The sequence below is a fragment of the Hemitrygon akajei genome, chromosome 14, assembly GCF_048418815.1.
Source record: "Hemitrygon akajei chromosome 14, sHemAka1.3, whole genome shotgun sequence".
Lineage (NCBI taxonomy): Eukaryota > Metazoa > Chordata > Chondrichthyes > Myliobatiformes > Dasyatidae > Hemitrygon > Hemitrygon akajei.
The window spans coordinates 22,992,882-23,009,209 of NC_133137.1; the positions used below are offsets into that span (position 1 = coordinate 22,992,882).

The window sequence follows — 16,328 nt, forward strand, 5'->3', positions numbered from 1 at the left end:
TGGTGTCAAATAGATGGAAGACTGCATCGGAAATAATTAATTTTCTTTTAAGTTTTCACCCCTCCCTGTCCTTTAACCAGCTCAAATTAGCTCTTTATTTCCTGGGCATGCCTTTCTAGTGTAGAAGAACATTAATTACAAGACCATTATCTCTAACAACCACCTACTTTGTATTATCTCCCACTCCTACAAGGACGCAATTTCCTTCCTCTGGTTACTGTCCCTTGCTAGTCCACTACAATTACATTATGCACAATGCATTGCTTCAAAAATGTCGTCCTCTTTCTTCAGTTGTGGACTTGTGACCAGATTTGTATCATTTCTCTTGCTTAAACCCTCACCTCACCACAGTACCTTGAGAAGGATTATTTTGTTCTTACCTACTGTATTTTGTAGATTATCTTCTGCCATTTCCACTTCCTCTAACAAGATCACCCTTTCCATTAATCTTCGTCTCTCTCCCCTTTCCATTCTTAACCACACTCGATCACTTGCACTCCTTTTCCCAGCATCTTCCCATTTACTTTCTCTCATAACACAGTCTAGACCTCCACATATTCCTTCTGAATGAGACCATAATTTACTTTATGCAGTTGACTGAGGGAATTAAACTAAATGATATGGAAGGGCCAACACAAAAGACAAAATAACAAAAGTTATTACTGAATATTTTCTGTGGAATAATTTTTATTGTTTAAACAATCCTACAAAATATTCATAACTAGGCAACAAAAGAGCATGTTTGCTTCATTCTGAATAGACAGTCATGTCTGTCTGCCTATTTTACAGCAGTTTGCTGAGTTTACAGAAATTAGGTGGAATGAAACAAATTAAGTAAAATTAAAATACACTGATCCAGTTTAACATTTCACACCAAATATATCATTTTACATTTCAAGTTTCCACAGCTCTCAACTAATAACTGAGCACATAATAAGTTATTTACAAAATGTTATCTTTATGCCTCAATTAAGAGGTAATGTAGTTTGGCTGTACATAATTTACATTTGTGTGTTTTCTTCAAAGATTTCCCATAAATGTCTACAAAAATAGTTTCGTAAACTGCCATCGTATAATGTGAACTGGGTAAATGTTAGTCAATCTCAAAGACCTGTGGAAGATATTTCTTACAGGCAACGTTGCTCCAATTTACACCTTGGCAATTCACACTACATCTATTAATCTACAACTAACACATCATCCATAATATTTAACTATTATATTTACACACCAAACATTGGATGTAAACTTACATCTTTTAGAGTACTTTATTAACAGCAGGATGCTCATAATGAGAGAATGAAGGTTCATTCAAAACGTTAAGTACATGAACTCAAAAGGTTCTTTAAATGTCATAATATATTAGATATAACAATCTTTCTAAATTTGATTGTTTACAGCAACTACACATTCACCTGTCTCTAGCCTTTCAAGTGTTCTAAGCTTCTTATTACAAGTTAAAAATATTTATTGCTGACTCAACCACAGAGTGAATGGAAGAACCTTGGGTAGCTTGCTAATTTGCCAAGCTCCTATCCATTCTTGCCAATATATTTTGTATAGGGTTCTGCTCAGGGTATCAACACGTGTACGTCAACAAGTACAAAATTAGGTGAAGTAGAAAATACCGGATTGCTATATGCAAATGAATTGCAAGTCTTGAAATCAAGCAATACCTGGTAAAAATAGTTGAGATAGTTTATTGTCTGAATGTGTGGTTTATAGTTCATGACAGGTATCTTTATTTCTGCAACATTTCATTTATTCCTGGACAGAAGTGGCTTTACTATCACAAAACCCTGCAATAATGCACATTTTAAATGGCTTGGTCAACTATCCTTATTTATTTAGATGTTAACATTGTAAAGCAGGTATATTAGTTAACTTGATGTGTCTTTATCCATTCAACTAAGTGCATCAAGCAGTTTAGTAAACTTGATTTCTTATGTAGAAAATGTACGCTTGTTCCTTTTATAGGCATCTGATCCTGAAGAATCACTTTTCCCTTAGCCAACATTTGTCACTTGTAGACAAGGTATAGCACATTAAATGCAATACACCGTTGTAATATTTCCTTATCCATCTTATTGACAAAATCCACAACATTAAAATTATGTTTACATTTCTCCCTTGCCCTTAAATTTAAATTAACTTGGGCATTTATCAAATACTTTAAATTATAGGCAGACATGTAATCATGGTGAATTCCAGATTGCCCAATGTGCCTGGTCCTCAAAAACAAAACTACATGAAAAATTAAATGATATTTTAATATAAGATTTCAGTGTCTCACAACGTGTGCAGTTCGGAGTCTAGTGTCAACTATATTGTTGTTCCTATTTAAACCATACATACAGACTTTACACAATGGCTTCACAGAAACTGAAAGAATAAATGTCAGATTGAAAAATCTGCAAGCCAATAGTTTTAATTTTAATGAGCAGTAAATCGACGTGAATTATTTGTTCTATGAGAATGGTCTGAGTGGATTGGTGATGTACAGCAAAGTTTTAAATTAGACAGCTTCATACTCTAATACCAGCAAATACAAATCAATAATGCTGTACTAAATAATTCTTTTCTGCCCACTGCAGAATATAGCCCAACTGCCATAAAAACTGGCAATTCTTAAATTCTGAATCAATAACACCTTGTTAGTCAGCATTAAAATTAAGCAAATATACACACACCTCCAAGGAGGTTTTTTATGTTTTTAGCTTTTTTTTCCCCTTTCTCTTTCAAAAATGAGAAAGCTTAACTATTTGTTTCTTTTGCCTCTCCCCCTCCTGGGCGTCTGTTTGGTTATAGCTCCAGTTGAAGGTGCAGCAGATGCCACTGCAATGTTTATCTGTCCTTCTTGAATCTCCTGACGTGTGTCTGCTGGCATTTCATTGATTTTCTGTTGAGCCTCCAGGTAGAACATGACATCTCGCAGTTGCTCCTGAACTTCAGTAATCTGTCTGTCTTTCTCCTCGCATGTGTCCTTCAGCTTTTTCTCCTCTTCTTTCAGTTTGGCTTGCAGCTGGATCTGATTAGTTCGCAAGTATTTGTTCATTTCTTGCTCCTCTCTCAGTTCTGTGCCTAGTTTCAAAACTCTGTTGTTCAGCTGTGAACACCTAGTATAAAAGCACAAAAAGAGGCATCTTACAAATAGCACGGGTACATACTATACAGAAATTTACAAGAGCTGAATGCTTATTTGATTTCCAAGTCTGAGTCTGCAAGGCATCTTGATTTCCAAACTCAATCTGGATCTGAACCGGGAAATTGCATTAACTGAAGGTTTTAATCATTATGGTATTTGCTTTCATAGAAAAAAATTGTAGCTCAGAACATGCTGCCAGATTAAAATCTTCACTGACAAAATCATCTAATATGGACTGACAATTTACGAATGGGAGTAGAGTGTGAAGTTGAAATTAAAATTTAAGTAGCAGATCCACCGTTATCTTACCAAGTGGTAGACCAGGCTTTACGATATACTCTTGCTCTTTAGTGGATATGCAAAATGGATGCATAGCATAGCAATCTGGCACCAGAAATGAAAGGGGGGCAGTGCATATGCCCGTCTACATCAATGGTGTTGAAGTTGGTGTGAACATCACCAACGGGCTGTCCTGGTCCAACCAGGCCAAGAAAACTCACCAACACCTATACTTCCTCAGAAAGCTACAGAAATCTGGCATATCCCCTCAACTCTTACCAATTTTTATCCATGCTCCATAGAAATCATTCTATCTGAATGCACAATGGCTTGGTATGGAAACTGCTCTGCAAGTGACGGCAAGAAACTACAGACAGTTGTGGATGAAGCTTAGCACATCATAGGAGCCAGCCTCACCTCTGTGGACTCTGTCTATATTTCTTGGTGCCTCAGTAAAGAAGCGAGGTAATCAAAGATCCCTCCCATCCCAGGTAATGTTTCTTCTCCTCTCTCTCATTCGGCAGAAGATACAAAAGCCTGAAATCACAGCACCACGCTCAAGGACAGTTTCTATTCCACTGTTATCCGACTATTGAAAGGACTTCTTGAACAATAAGATGAAGTCTTGGCCTCACAATCTACCTTGTTATGATCTTGCACTTAATCATTTACCTGCATTGCATCTTTTCTGTGGTTTTTAAACTTTATTCTGCATTGTTGTTACTTTACCTCATTCTAGCTCAATGCTCTGTCATGATTTGATCTGTATAAACAGATTGTAAAGCAAGCTTTTCACTGTATCTTGTATATTTGACAGTAATAAACTAATACAAATATTGAAAATGCTTGGTTGCGTGTATTTTTTTAAACTTATCAGCCTCAGACTAAATTACAAGCTAGCTTTTTGATCCAACCTAAATCTCCCATTATTTTAAAATATTCTTTGCTTACAATAATACATTTTTGTTATTAATTCAAATAATCTATCTATTGAGAGTTGAAGACCTCTTCTATAGCATACATCAGAAATGCTCATGCGTCAGACAAGACACCAGATCAACAATTTCACTGTTCACTTGGAACCTGAACTGCTGATGTTGACTCAGACATGGAACTCAATCTGATGCTGAACAGCCCAATGACTGTAAGCAACAAGATAAATTTGTACTTAGTAATATTATCACAAAGTAATACTTTAAAATTATAAATGGGAGCTGCAGTACACATCAAACACCCAGCATGTTTTTTAGGATCCATCTAAGATATTTTAACTTTAAAATAAATTCAAGTAAATAAGAAATTAGGCACGAGTCTCCAAATCCTAAGGACTTTCTACATAGGCACAATTGAGAGCATTGTGACTGGCTGTATCACTGCCTGGTATGGGAATTGTACTTCCCTCAATCGCAGGACTCTGCAGAGAGTGGTGCGGACAGCCCAGCCCATTTGTGGATGTGAACTTCTGACTATTCAGGACTTTTACAGTGACAGCGTAAAAAGGCCCAAAGGATCATTGGGGACCTGAGTCTCCCTAACCAGAAACACAGGCTACCATCCGGGAAACGGTACCTCAGTATTAAAGCCAGGATCAACAGGCTCCGGCACAGCTTCTTCCACTAGGCCATCAGACTGATTAATTCATGCTGACACAATTGTATTCCTAAGCTATATTGACTATTTCATTGTCTATCTTAATTATTACAAATACTATTCTATTTGCTATACTATTTATTACAAATTACTAATTTACACATTCAGACAGAGACATAAAGATTTTCACTCCTCATGTATGTGAAGCGTGTAAGAAATAAAGGAAATTCAATTCAACATGTTTCATACGAAAGCTTTCCCAAAGTGATTCAGATTAACTTGACTTCTTTAGGAAGAAAATCTGTCCACCGCTAAGTTCTCTCTTTTAAACAGGTATTTCTAGAAACATTTTTGTTATATGCAAATGCTTACGTGAACCTATCAGCTATTGAAAGTATACCGATTCCTGAGAAAATTCCCTTCTCCTTTACAAACATTGCAAGTTGAACTTTACACTAATGGGAATGGAGTAAAAATCTGTTTTCTCTACAGATAAGATAGATACCCTCACCATCCTACAAAACACAGACTAACAAGCTTGTCAATAGCTGCGAAAAAATTTCACAGTTCCAAACTGCACTCCCCAAAACTATTATGTAAGATTTGATTACATCATCAAATTTCACTTAGAATCACTACACTAAAAATTTCTGTCTTCCTTCATCCAAAATATGGCTGCAAATTAGTAAGAGATCTATCCACAAACACAGATCAACAGCAAAATTTCATGATCAATAGGCAAATCAATTAATTACTCTGCAGTGGATTGAAGGTCTTAGGTCAAGTCTCAGTTGTACTAATTATTTTACCCTCCAAAGTGGGAAATCTCACATAAATTAACCGTGATGAAATAATAAACGAGACTGGTCTTTTTTTTTGAAAAAGTAAGATGAGGTGGAACATTGTAATTGGATACAGTATCCATAGCTTGGAGAAGGGAATAATTGCAATGAAATGGATATAAATGTCTTCTCTTGATTGCTATCCATGGCAATGTATGAAACCAGATAAAGTCAGGATACTAGGATAGTTACCCATTCCCTATCAAATTAAAAGTCTGTTCATACATAGCAATCTAGTTCATAAATATAACCATACTGTAAGCTGTCCTGACCCTTGGGTGCAGACAACCATTAGGTGGGAAGGCATACAAGACAGTAGGAAAACCTATCATATCCCCTTTAGAATCTGCCACTGCCACATTTAACCGATGTTTACTTCTCTGGAGTTCATAGTACTAACAGAACATTGGTTGCAAAATTCCTTACTTTCTTTCAAGAGCTTGTTTGTCTTTCATGATTTCATTCAGCTTCTGCTCCAAACTGTCACATTTTTCAATGGTTTCTTTGAATTTTGTTTTCATGTTGTTGATCTGGAAGATGAAGCCAAATTAGAGCAAATTGGAAAAACATCACTGAAGTCAATTTACTAAATGTTTCAAAGTTTATACAATCCTTCGGTCTCGACTTCACAACATTTTAGCAGAAATCGTTTTTTGGATTTAATAATTTTCTATACAAGCTATATTTGTACTGCATTTGTGAGACATCCTTTTAAAAGCAATATTACAAAAGCAACTTACCTCCTCTGCTGCATCCTTCTCCAAATGGACGATCTTGTTTTCCCAGTAGATGCGTTGAGATTCTAACTGACTGGTAAGGAGGTATGAATACTGTTAAAAAATAAAGTGTTCAAAATCTTATTATACTATTTTAATGTAACTGACTCACACAGAAATTGAAACCTGCTCAAGTGAAACGCAAATCAACATAACTTTTATGTTTCTCGTTTTCCTTTACGCAAAATTAGATCGTGATCTGCTGATTGTGGGGGAAGATTTCATTAATGCACTTGAACCAAAAGCTGTTCATTGTACCAGAGAATACTGGGTTCTGTCATATTTTTATAAGACATGCCTTCAAAGAAGCTAATAACAGTAAAGATTCATCCTTAATGAAGCAAGCTGGAGCTTCAAAGATTACTGTACAAAACTCCCACAAGCAATTCAATGACTTTACAACTAAGAAATTTCCTGCACTTCCTTTGCGTACTACAGATCTTACAATACAGATAAGATCTAAATTGTATGTATTTATTTAGAGGTACATCATAATAACTGGCCCTTCTCGCCAAACGAGCCGGCACCAGCCAATTACACCCATGTGAACAATTACCCTACTAACCTGTGCGGCTTTGAAATCTGGAGCACTCTGGGGAAAGCAAGTGATGACAGGGAGAATGTACAAACTTCTGACAGAGAGGGCAGAATTGAACCTAGATCGCTAACTGCTACGTTACCGGGTCACCCCCAATTAATTTGTAGCTGTTTCAGTACTGCCGTAACACTAGCAATGTAGAAAACTGCCCACAGGAATCATGACAAATCTAACCTGGCCAATTACCTCCTCATTTGTCTACACCTGATCATTAGAAAAGTGATGGAAGGATAGTGAATGGTACTCTGAACCAGCCTGTTCACAGCAGTACAGTTTGAGTACAGTCGCTCAGCTCCTGATATTTAGATCCCAACAGCAACACTAGAGCTGAAGTCCACCTCAGATGACTGAAGAAGTTTGACATGAGCCCCCAGATCCTCAAGACCTTCTACAGGGGCACCATTGAAAGCACCCTGACTGGCTGTATCACCGTGTGGTACGGGAACTGCACCAACCTTGATCGCTGGGCACTGCAGAGAGTGATACGGACAGCCCAGCGCATCTGCGGATGTGAACTTCCCTCCGACACTTACAGCAGCAGGTACATAAAGAAGGCCTGGATGATCATCGGGGACACCAGTCACCCCAACCATAAACTGTTTCAGCTGCTTCCGTCTGGCAAACAGTACCGCAGCATTAAAGCCAGGACCAACAGGCTCCGGGACAGCTTCTTTCTACGAGCCATTAGACTTATAAATTCATGTCTGTACATTGTGACAGAGTCACAATGATTTTTACTCCCTCACATTGTGGGATGGATGTAAAATATAAATTCAAATTCAAATGAATGACCTTTTGAGGTCAAGGCAGCTTTTAATTAAATATGGCAACAATGAGAATAAAGGAAAACCCTCCACCGGATGAAATCATGCTAAGCACAAAGGAGACACTGTGTGTTTGGAGGTCAATCATCTCAATCACAGGGCATCTTTGCAAACATTTCACATGGTAGTATCCATCTTTAACTGCTCCATATGACCTTCCTTCAATCATAAGGTCCAAAGTAATCCCCAGTGACGATTGCACAACGTTCAGCACCGTTTGCAATTCCTCAGATAATGCAGCAAGACCTGGAGAATGTTCACACCACACAAGGGCAGGACAATGACAATATCCAACAGGAGAAAATCCAGCTATCACTCTGTCACTCAATGGCATTACTATCACAAGGATTACTTTAGAGCAGAAATGGAACTGGAGGAACAGTATACACAAGGTGGCTTAACAGCAGGTCCAAGGCTAGGAATCGTGTGGCCAGTAGCTCATCTATTAACTCCCTGAAGCTTGTCTATAAGAGCCTATAAGAGACCAGGAAGGCAGATCACCACCACCTTTTTAAGGATAATCCAGAAAGGCTGCCCCTGCAAAACCTACATCCCCTTAAAAGGAAAACACAAAATGCTGGCAGAACTCAGCAGGCCAGACAGCATCTATGGGAGGAGGTAGTGACGACGTTTCAGGCCGAAACCCTTCATCAGGAGTGAAGTAACATGGGATGGTCGAGGAGGGATAAGAAGTGGGGGGAGGGATGGAGTAGAAAGCTCCTGAAAGTAGAAAGTAGAAGTGGGGGGAAGTGATAGGCTGAAGGGAAATGGGCTAGGTGGAGAATTATGGGAAATAAAAGAGAAAGAAAGGTAGGGCTGGGGGGAGAGATTATAGTGAGGGGGGAAGAGAGAGAGAGAGAGAACCCAACTAAAATTATAGATAGGGATAGGGTAAGGGGTGGGCAGGGGTATCAACGGAGGTCTGTGAGTTGAATTGTTCATGCCGGCAGGTAGGAGGCTACCTAGGCGGGAGATAAGGTGTTGCTCCATCAACCTGCGTGTGGCCTCATCTTGACGGTAGAGGAGGCCATGGACAGATATATCGGAGTGGGAGTGGTCTGTGGGACATATTGGAGTGGGAGTGGATATGTTCTGCCAGCATTTCGTGTTTTTATTTATTTCCAGCATCTGCAGATTCACTCATGATCCCTTAAAGGAAAACAATTTTTTTTTAAATGATATAATATTTAAAAACAGTTCCAATGATGACTCAATGAATGCGAAACTAAACGTCAGAAGCTGACCGATTTCCAGTGCAAAAGTTACCAAGCTCAACATGGTGGTTTTAAGATCTGTACGTTACCTTGGTAACAAAGAGGTTCGAAGAAGATCCCTGCTCCTAACCATCATCTACCAAATCTTACTTAATAATATAGGTTATAATATGATTTGGCTCATGCCTGATCTTCAATGGCCACTTTTAAGATCATTAAAGCAAGATTGCAATTTGCAGAGTTTACATTAGAACTAGCGCAAGGAAAAATTGCTTCAGAATATATAGGTGAAAAAAAGAACAAAAGTGACTGCAAAGAGTTGTATAGTTTTTTTTGCTTCTTACATTCAAATGTTCATGTGCGAGGATCAATTTAACTAAGCATATTATCCACTATAAAGGTACAGTGGTATCTTCCTTAGTGGTCAGGAATGAAAGGCTAATGGAATCAACGCTGAAAGGAATCATTAAAGTAATGTGTTAATGACAGTGCTGCTGTGCCAGGAACGCGATTAAGGGCTCAGTCCTTTGCTAGTTTAGTAATCTCATTGCTGCATGATTCAGTGTAGACTGAGCCACAGAGGCAATGTGCAATGATTACCTGCGGATGGCAGGCATTAAGCGGGCCGCACAGTGTGGCCACTCAGTATAACAATGCATGGCCTAGGGTTGCAACCTGGTGACTGTGATGAGTGCAGGCCGTTGTCGCTCCACATACTGAGGAAGCAGCTGGATGCTACAGTCTCTCCCATCGACTCCAGTTGGATATGAGAAAGCTGCTGTGTCCCCATGGCTCTCCCCAGCCCACCCAACACCAGCAGCTGCTTCCTTGGTACTCCATTCAACACCAAGTTAGGTAGCATGGTAGCGTAGTGGCTAGCACAACACTTTACAGTCTAGGCGACCCGGGTTCAATTCCCACCGCTGTCTGTAAGGAATTCGTACATTCTCCCCGTGACCGGGTGGATTTCCTCCCCACAGTCCATAGACGTGCCAAGGTTAGTTGGTCATTGCAACTTGTCTGGAGATTAGGGTAAAGTTGGGAGGAGCAGCTCCAAAGCCTATTCCAGGAGGCGACGGAGAGGAAGGAGGGGAGACAGATAGATAGGCATCACTGAATTATCGCTGAAAGATTATAACTAGGAGCTTAATGTCCAAGGATACACATTGTATTGAAAGGACAGGCAGGAAGGTAGAGGGGTCAGTGTTGCTCTGTTGGTTAAAAAATGAAATCAAATCATTAGAAAGATGTGACACTGGGTCGGAAGATGTTGAATCATTGTGAGTAGAGCTAAGGAACCGCAAGAGTAAAGGACCCTGATGGGAGTTGTATACAGACCCCAAAACAGTAGTAAAGACGTGGCCTACAAATTACAATGAGAGATAGAAAATGCATGCCAAAAGGCAATGTTACATTAGTCATGGGGGACTTCAATGGGTAGTGGATTAGGAAAATCAGGTTGGTGCTGGGGGAATTTCTGGAATGCCTACAATATGCCATTTTTAGAGCTATCCTGGATTGGGTGATGTGCAATGAACCAGAAATGATTAGAGCTTAAGGTAAAAGAACCCTTAGGGGCAAGTGATCATAATATGAAATTTGAGGAGAAGCTAAAGTCAGATATATCAGTATTACAGTGGAGTGAAGGGAATTAGAGGCATGATAGAGAAGTTGGCCAGAATTGATTGGAAAAGAACACTGGCAAGGTTGACAGCAGAGCAGCAGTGGCTGGACTTTCTGGAAGCAAAGTAGAAGGCAGAGGATACACTGTATACATCCCAAAGAGGACGGTAGCTCATAAGAGAAGTCAAAGCCAACATAAAAGCCAAAGAAAGGGCATACAATAGAGCAAAATTTAGTGGGAAGTTAGAGGATTGGGAAGCTTTTAAAAACCAACAGAAGGCAACTAAAAATGTCACTGAGAAGGTAAAGATGGAATACGAAAATAAGCTAGCCAATATTAAAAAAGATACCGAGTTTCTTCAGATACAAAAAGTATAAAAGAGAGACAGACGACAGTGGATATTGGACCACTGGAGAACTATGCTGGAGAGGTAGCAATGGAGGACAACAAAATGTAGACAAAGTAAGTATTTTGCGTCTGTCTTCACTGTGGAAGACACCAGCAGTGTGGTGGAAATTCCAGGTATCGGGGTCATGAAGTGCGTGTAGTTACTATAACATGAGAGAGGGTTCTTGGGAAACTGAAAGATCTGAAGGTAGACAAGTTACCTGGACCAGATGGTGTACACCCCAGGTTTACTAAAGATGTTAAAGATGTGACTGAAGAGATTGTGGAGGCATTAGTAATGATCTTTCAGGAATCACTAGATTCTGGAATGGTTCCAGAAGACTGGAAATTGCAAATGTCACTCCACTCTTCGAGAGGGGAGAGAGGCTGAAGAAAATAAACTATAGGCCAGATAGTCTGACCTCACTGGGTGAGAAGATGTTGGAGTCATTTATTAAGGATGAGGTCTCAGGGTACTTGGAGGCACATGATAAAATAGGCCGTAGTCAGCATGGTTTCCTCAAAGGAAAATCTTGCCTGACAAATCTGTTGGAATTCTTTGTCTATCCTGTTTGTTACTTCTCAAAGGAGAATCGGTTGATGATTCGGACTTGGATTTTCAGAAAGCCGTTAACAAGGTACCATACGTGAGGCTACTTAACAAGCTACAAACCCATGGTATTCCAGGAAAAATCGAGTACAGATCATGGATGATTGGCAAGAGGCAATAAGTGGTAATAAAGGGAGCCTTTTCTGGTTGGCTGCCAGTGACTAGTAAGAGCTCTACAGGGACCTGTGTTGGGACCGATTCTTTTTATGTTATATGTCAATGATTTTGATTATGAAATTGATGGTTTTGTTGTGATATGAAGATGGGTGGAAAGGCAGCGTAGTTTTCAGGAAGTAGAGAGGCTACAGAGGACTTAGAATAGGAAAATGGACAAAGAAATGGCAGACAGAATACTGTGTCAGGAAGTGTATGGTCATGCACTTTGGTAGAAGAAATAAGAGTAGACTGTTTTCTAAATAGTGAGAACATACAAAATACTGAGGCGCAAAGGGCAGGATTCCCTAAATGTTAATTTGCAGACTGAGTCTGTGATGAGGAAGGCAAATACAAATTCATATCAAGAGGACTAGAATATAAAAGCAATAATGTAATATTGAGACTCTATAAAGTAATGGTGAGGCCTCACTTAAAGTATTATGAGCAGGTTCAGGCCTCTTATCTTAGAAAGAGTGTGCTGGATCTGGAGGGGGTTCAAAGGAGGTTCACAAAAATGATTCCAGGATTAGTGTTTGATGGCTCTGGGTTTGAATTCACTGGAATCCTCAGTGAAACCAATCGAATGGTGAAAGGTCTTGATTGAGTGAATTTGGAGAGGATGTTTCCTCTGGAGGGAGAGTCAAAGACCAGAGGACACAGCCTCAGAATAGAGGGGCATCCTTTTAGAATGGAGATGAGGAGGGATTTCTTTAGTCATGAGAGTGGTGAATCTGTGGAATTCTTTGCCACAGGTAGCTCTGAAGGCTAAATCAGAGGTTGATAGGTCAGGACATGAAGGGATATGGGAGAAGGCAGGAGATTGGGTCTGAGAGGAAAATTGGATCAGCCATGATGAAATGGCAGAGCAGACTCCATGGGCCAAATAGCCTAATTCTGCTCCTATATCTTAAGGTCTCACTTTATTGCTGTAGGAGTGCAGGGGTTTGTGCCACGTTTCCAACACAGCAGCATAATGTCTAAGCAGCTAACTTTTTTGATATGGGTTGGGTATTTTGCATGTTCAAGCTCCAGGAACAAGACTGCTCTAATAACAGCCTCAGTGGGTCAGCACTACATGGGTTCCTGCTTTACCTTAGTTGTCAATGATCCAGCTATGATACCATTTCTTTACCTTTTTTCCTTCTTCAAGGCAGATTGCGTATCAGCAACCTGCCTGTTCCCAGTTGGTGGTTTTTAATCTGCAAGTCTAGTCTGTGAGCATCAGAAGAATATTGAATCACAGGCAACATCACCTAATTATGATAACTGAGGCAAGACCTGCCCTTGGGTCTGTACATTTCCAGGAATGATCGGAATATGCACTTAGGCTGATACTGGCTCATTTACTTCGGGTCAGGGGCAGAACCCAGATTATTCTCAAGAAATCAATACATACCAAAGTCACGTATCAGGCACTCAGCCACTGAAAGAAAGTTGATAATGGACAACGTATACATAACCTAAACCATGCCGCATACTTTCTAGTACTGCTTGCCAATCTAATTATTGACTAACAGGATTTTTACTTAAGCCATTAAGCAAGTTCAAGAGCTGTAACTCAATCTTTAAATAGATTTCCGTAGTTCGGCATTTAAGACTCCCCAGCCTGAATACTTCAGCTTCATACCCTCTGTATGCACTGATTTCATTATATTCACCAAGTAATCTCACTACTTTGATTACATTCATTATGTAATCTCACTGTTTAAGCAGATAACTGATCTACAGCAACTCTTTACCTTAAATACATCAATATATCAAAAAACTTACAAGACTTATCCTCTTGTGTTTTAAGTACTCAGATTTGAGCGTAAACATTTCATTGCAGAAACAAAGGTTTAGGTTTTTGATGGTTTTCTCGATTTATCTTTAGTTCTTTGTATTTTTAAAAAGCTTTTGTGATTTCTATCGCCCACAAAAAAGGCACCAATTGATATCAGACACCAACTTTATTAACAATTAATCACTTCAACTATATGAATTCAAAGAGAACTCACTGAGATGAGCATTGTCAGGCAATAACAACCTGCACAAGATTTAATCTCATTCTAACAAGTTTTATTTTTTTGTAGACTTTTATAAAGTCATACGACACTACAGCACAGAAACAGGGCCTTCAGCCCATCTAGTCTGTGCTGAACCATTAATCTGCCTTATCCCATCGACACGCACCCAAATTATAGCCCTCCACTACCATCACCCATGTATCTAACCATAAATTTTTTGAATATTGAAATCAAAGCTGTATCCACCACTTGCAGTTCATTACATACTCACCCCACTCATGCTTCCCTTAAACATATTCTGAGGCCTCTACCAGCACTATAGAAACCCCACAAAATATAGTATTATCAAGGAGGATTTCAGCTAGAAAGGCTGCAGGATGTTAATATCTTTGTTCCTTGTGGGTTTTATTCTAAACAAAATATCAGTAGTAAAATAGAACTATTTAGAACAATACACAAAATCCAAATTGGAAACTACTTAGTCCTATATTCCAAGAATGAATGTTAAAACAATTTATTGGAAATCGCATGCTATGATTGCTTTTCGCTATTGGATCGTATTCAGATGGAATTGTAATTGAAAACCTAAACCCACTTGATAAGAAAGCAGAGGTGACTTTGCAGTTTTACAACATATCTGCTCCAAAACAGCTGAAGTGTCCACAAACCACTCCATCTGGTGTTTCAGTTACTAATAGCTAAAGCTCACCCAAAACGACGCCATGGACAGTCTCAAGCCTGGCTGCAAAAGGAGGAGGGTTAGCAACCCCATCCTGTAAAAACCTAAAGCTTCAGAAGCTCCAAAGGCCTCATCCCAGGGTGAGGAAAGATCTTCACCTAGAAGATGGATGAAGACTTGTGCCGAAAGCCCGGGACTGAGGACTCTACCGAGCTGCTGTCAGCAGTCTATGCCCTAGTAGGGGTAATGGGACTCTTACTTTGAGCTCACCTTTGAGCAGGCTACAGGAATAAAATGATGGACAGCAAGTTATCATGGTGTTGTATCTGGAGTGTGGACAAAATAATGATAAAATTTCATTTTCCTGCAGGGGTGAGTGAAGGACAGCAATAATTTAATATGAGCAATCACTATCTTTACATTCTCCATTGGACTGATAAATGTCAATAAGAGTTCTGTCATGGCTGAGGTAGCCAATCAACTGAAGGTTGGGGAGGGCAAGAAGTGTTAAGACAACAGGAAAGAGAAATTTGAACAGTGATTTGGAAACTTGACTAACCTCTAACTGAAGAGCATCAATTTTTTCGTCCTGACATGTGTCACCCTCACATTCATACTGCACAATCTTTCCGTCTGTTTTACTGGCCACCAAGCGATGAACATAGTTATCTGAAAGAAACAGATTACAACTTCAAAATCTGATATTGTGAACAGTCTGACAGAACATCTTCCTGATATCTTTTAATCTGCATTCTTCATAGCTTGTACACTCAGAAATTAATAGCATTTACTAATGTTCTAATTTAAAACCAATTTATTTTTTAAAACATAAATTGGTAATTATAAAAACAGAAGTTCCATTAATTAGGAAAAGGTGTCTTAACCACTTTACTACATTCCTCTGCTAGAGGAAATATTTCAAAACTAACTAAGTTTTTCCTTCAGATAATTTAACCAGTAACTTCAGAGACAAAATAGACATGTCTCTCTCATGTTTAAATTAGTCTGCATATGGACTAGTCTGATATGTGTCAGCATCTGCGGTTCACAAAATGAGGCTTGTGGAACCCTTTTCACAGGAACTTCAAGGTTAATTCTGGAGCAGAATCAAAATCCTAGAGAGGATATCAGACAGTTCTGGTCATGAATATGAGTAGAATTCATACTTTGTTTTGAGAACTGGACATATTAGTAATTCAGTATGCAGTTGTGACAATGACATTGTGAATAGAATTATTCATCTATACATTTTAATTATTAGAACTAAGATTCTTAAAATCATTCAATTTCAAGAAAATAGTCAGAATTCCCTTTGTTTATTTGGTACAGGAGACTGTTGCCAAGCAGTTTTTAACTAGCTTCAGTCATGTGCACATCATGTGACATTAGACACTACACTGTGCTTAGAGCAAATAGTTTTTAAGTAAGTTACTTGCATATTTCTGTTCAAGAAGCAGCGCTTTTGGTCACTGATAGCTGGGAAGTAATAAACAGTAAGACAATTCAGAACTGTTTTGCTCACTGCAGTTTCAAGCATTCAGGCTTGGAGATGCCAGAAATGGCCAGAAGTGAAAATGAAAAAAAATTCTCTACTTCAA

The 16,328-nt window shown here is 39.0% G+C and overlaps 1 protein-coding gene across 1 annotated transcript in view; it reads right to left on the reverse strand.

Moving 5' to 3' along the window:
• Positions 1-670: 670 nt before the first annotated feature.
• Positions 671-16,328, reverse strand: part of brap (BRCA1 associated protein) — a 36,443-nt gene continuing 20,785 nt past the window's right edge. The window contains exons 9-12 of the mRNA XM_073065668.1: positions 15,290-15,399; positions 6,597-6,686; positions 6,283-6,386; positions 671-3,116 (exon numbers count right to left, since the gene is read on the reverse strand). Of these exons, the coding sequence (XP_072921769.1) occupies positions 2,759-3,116; positions 6,283-6,386; positions 6,597-6,686; positions 15,290-15,399 (662 nt within the window). The 3' untranslated portion in view covers positions 671-2,758. The remainder of the gene's footprint in view (positions 3,117-6,282; positions 6,387-6,596; positions 6,687-15,289; positions 15,400-16,328) is intronic.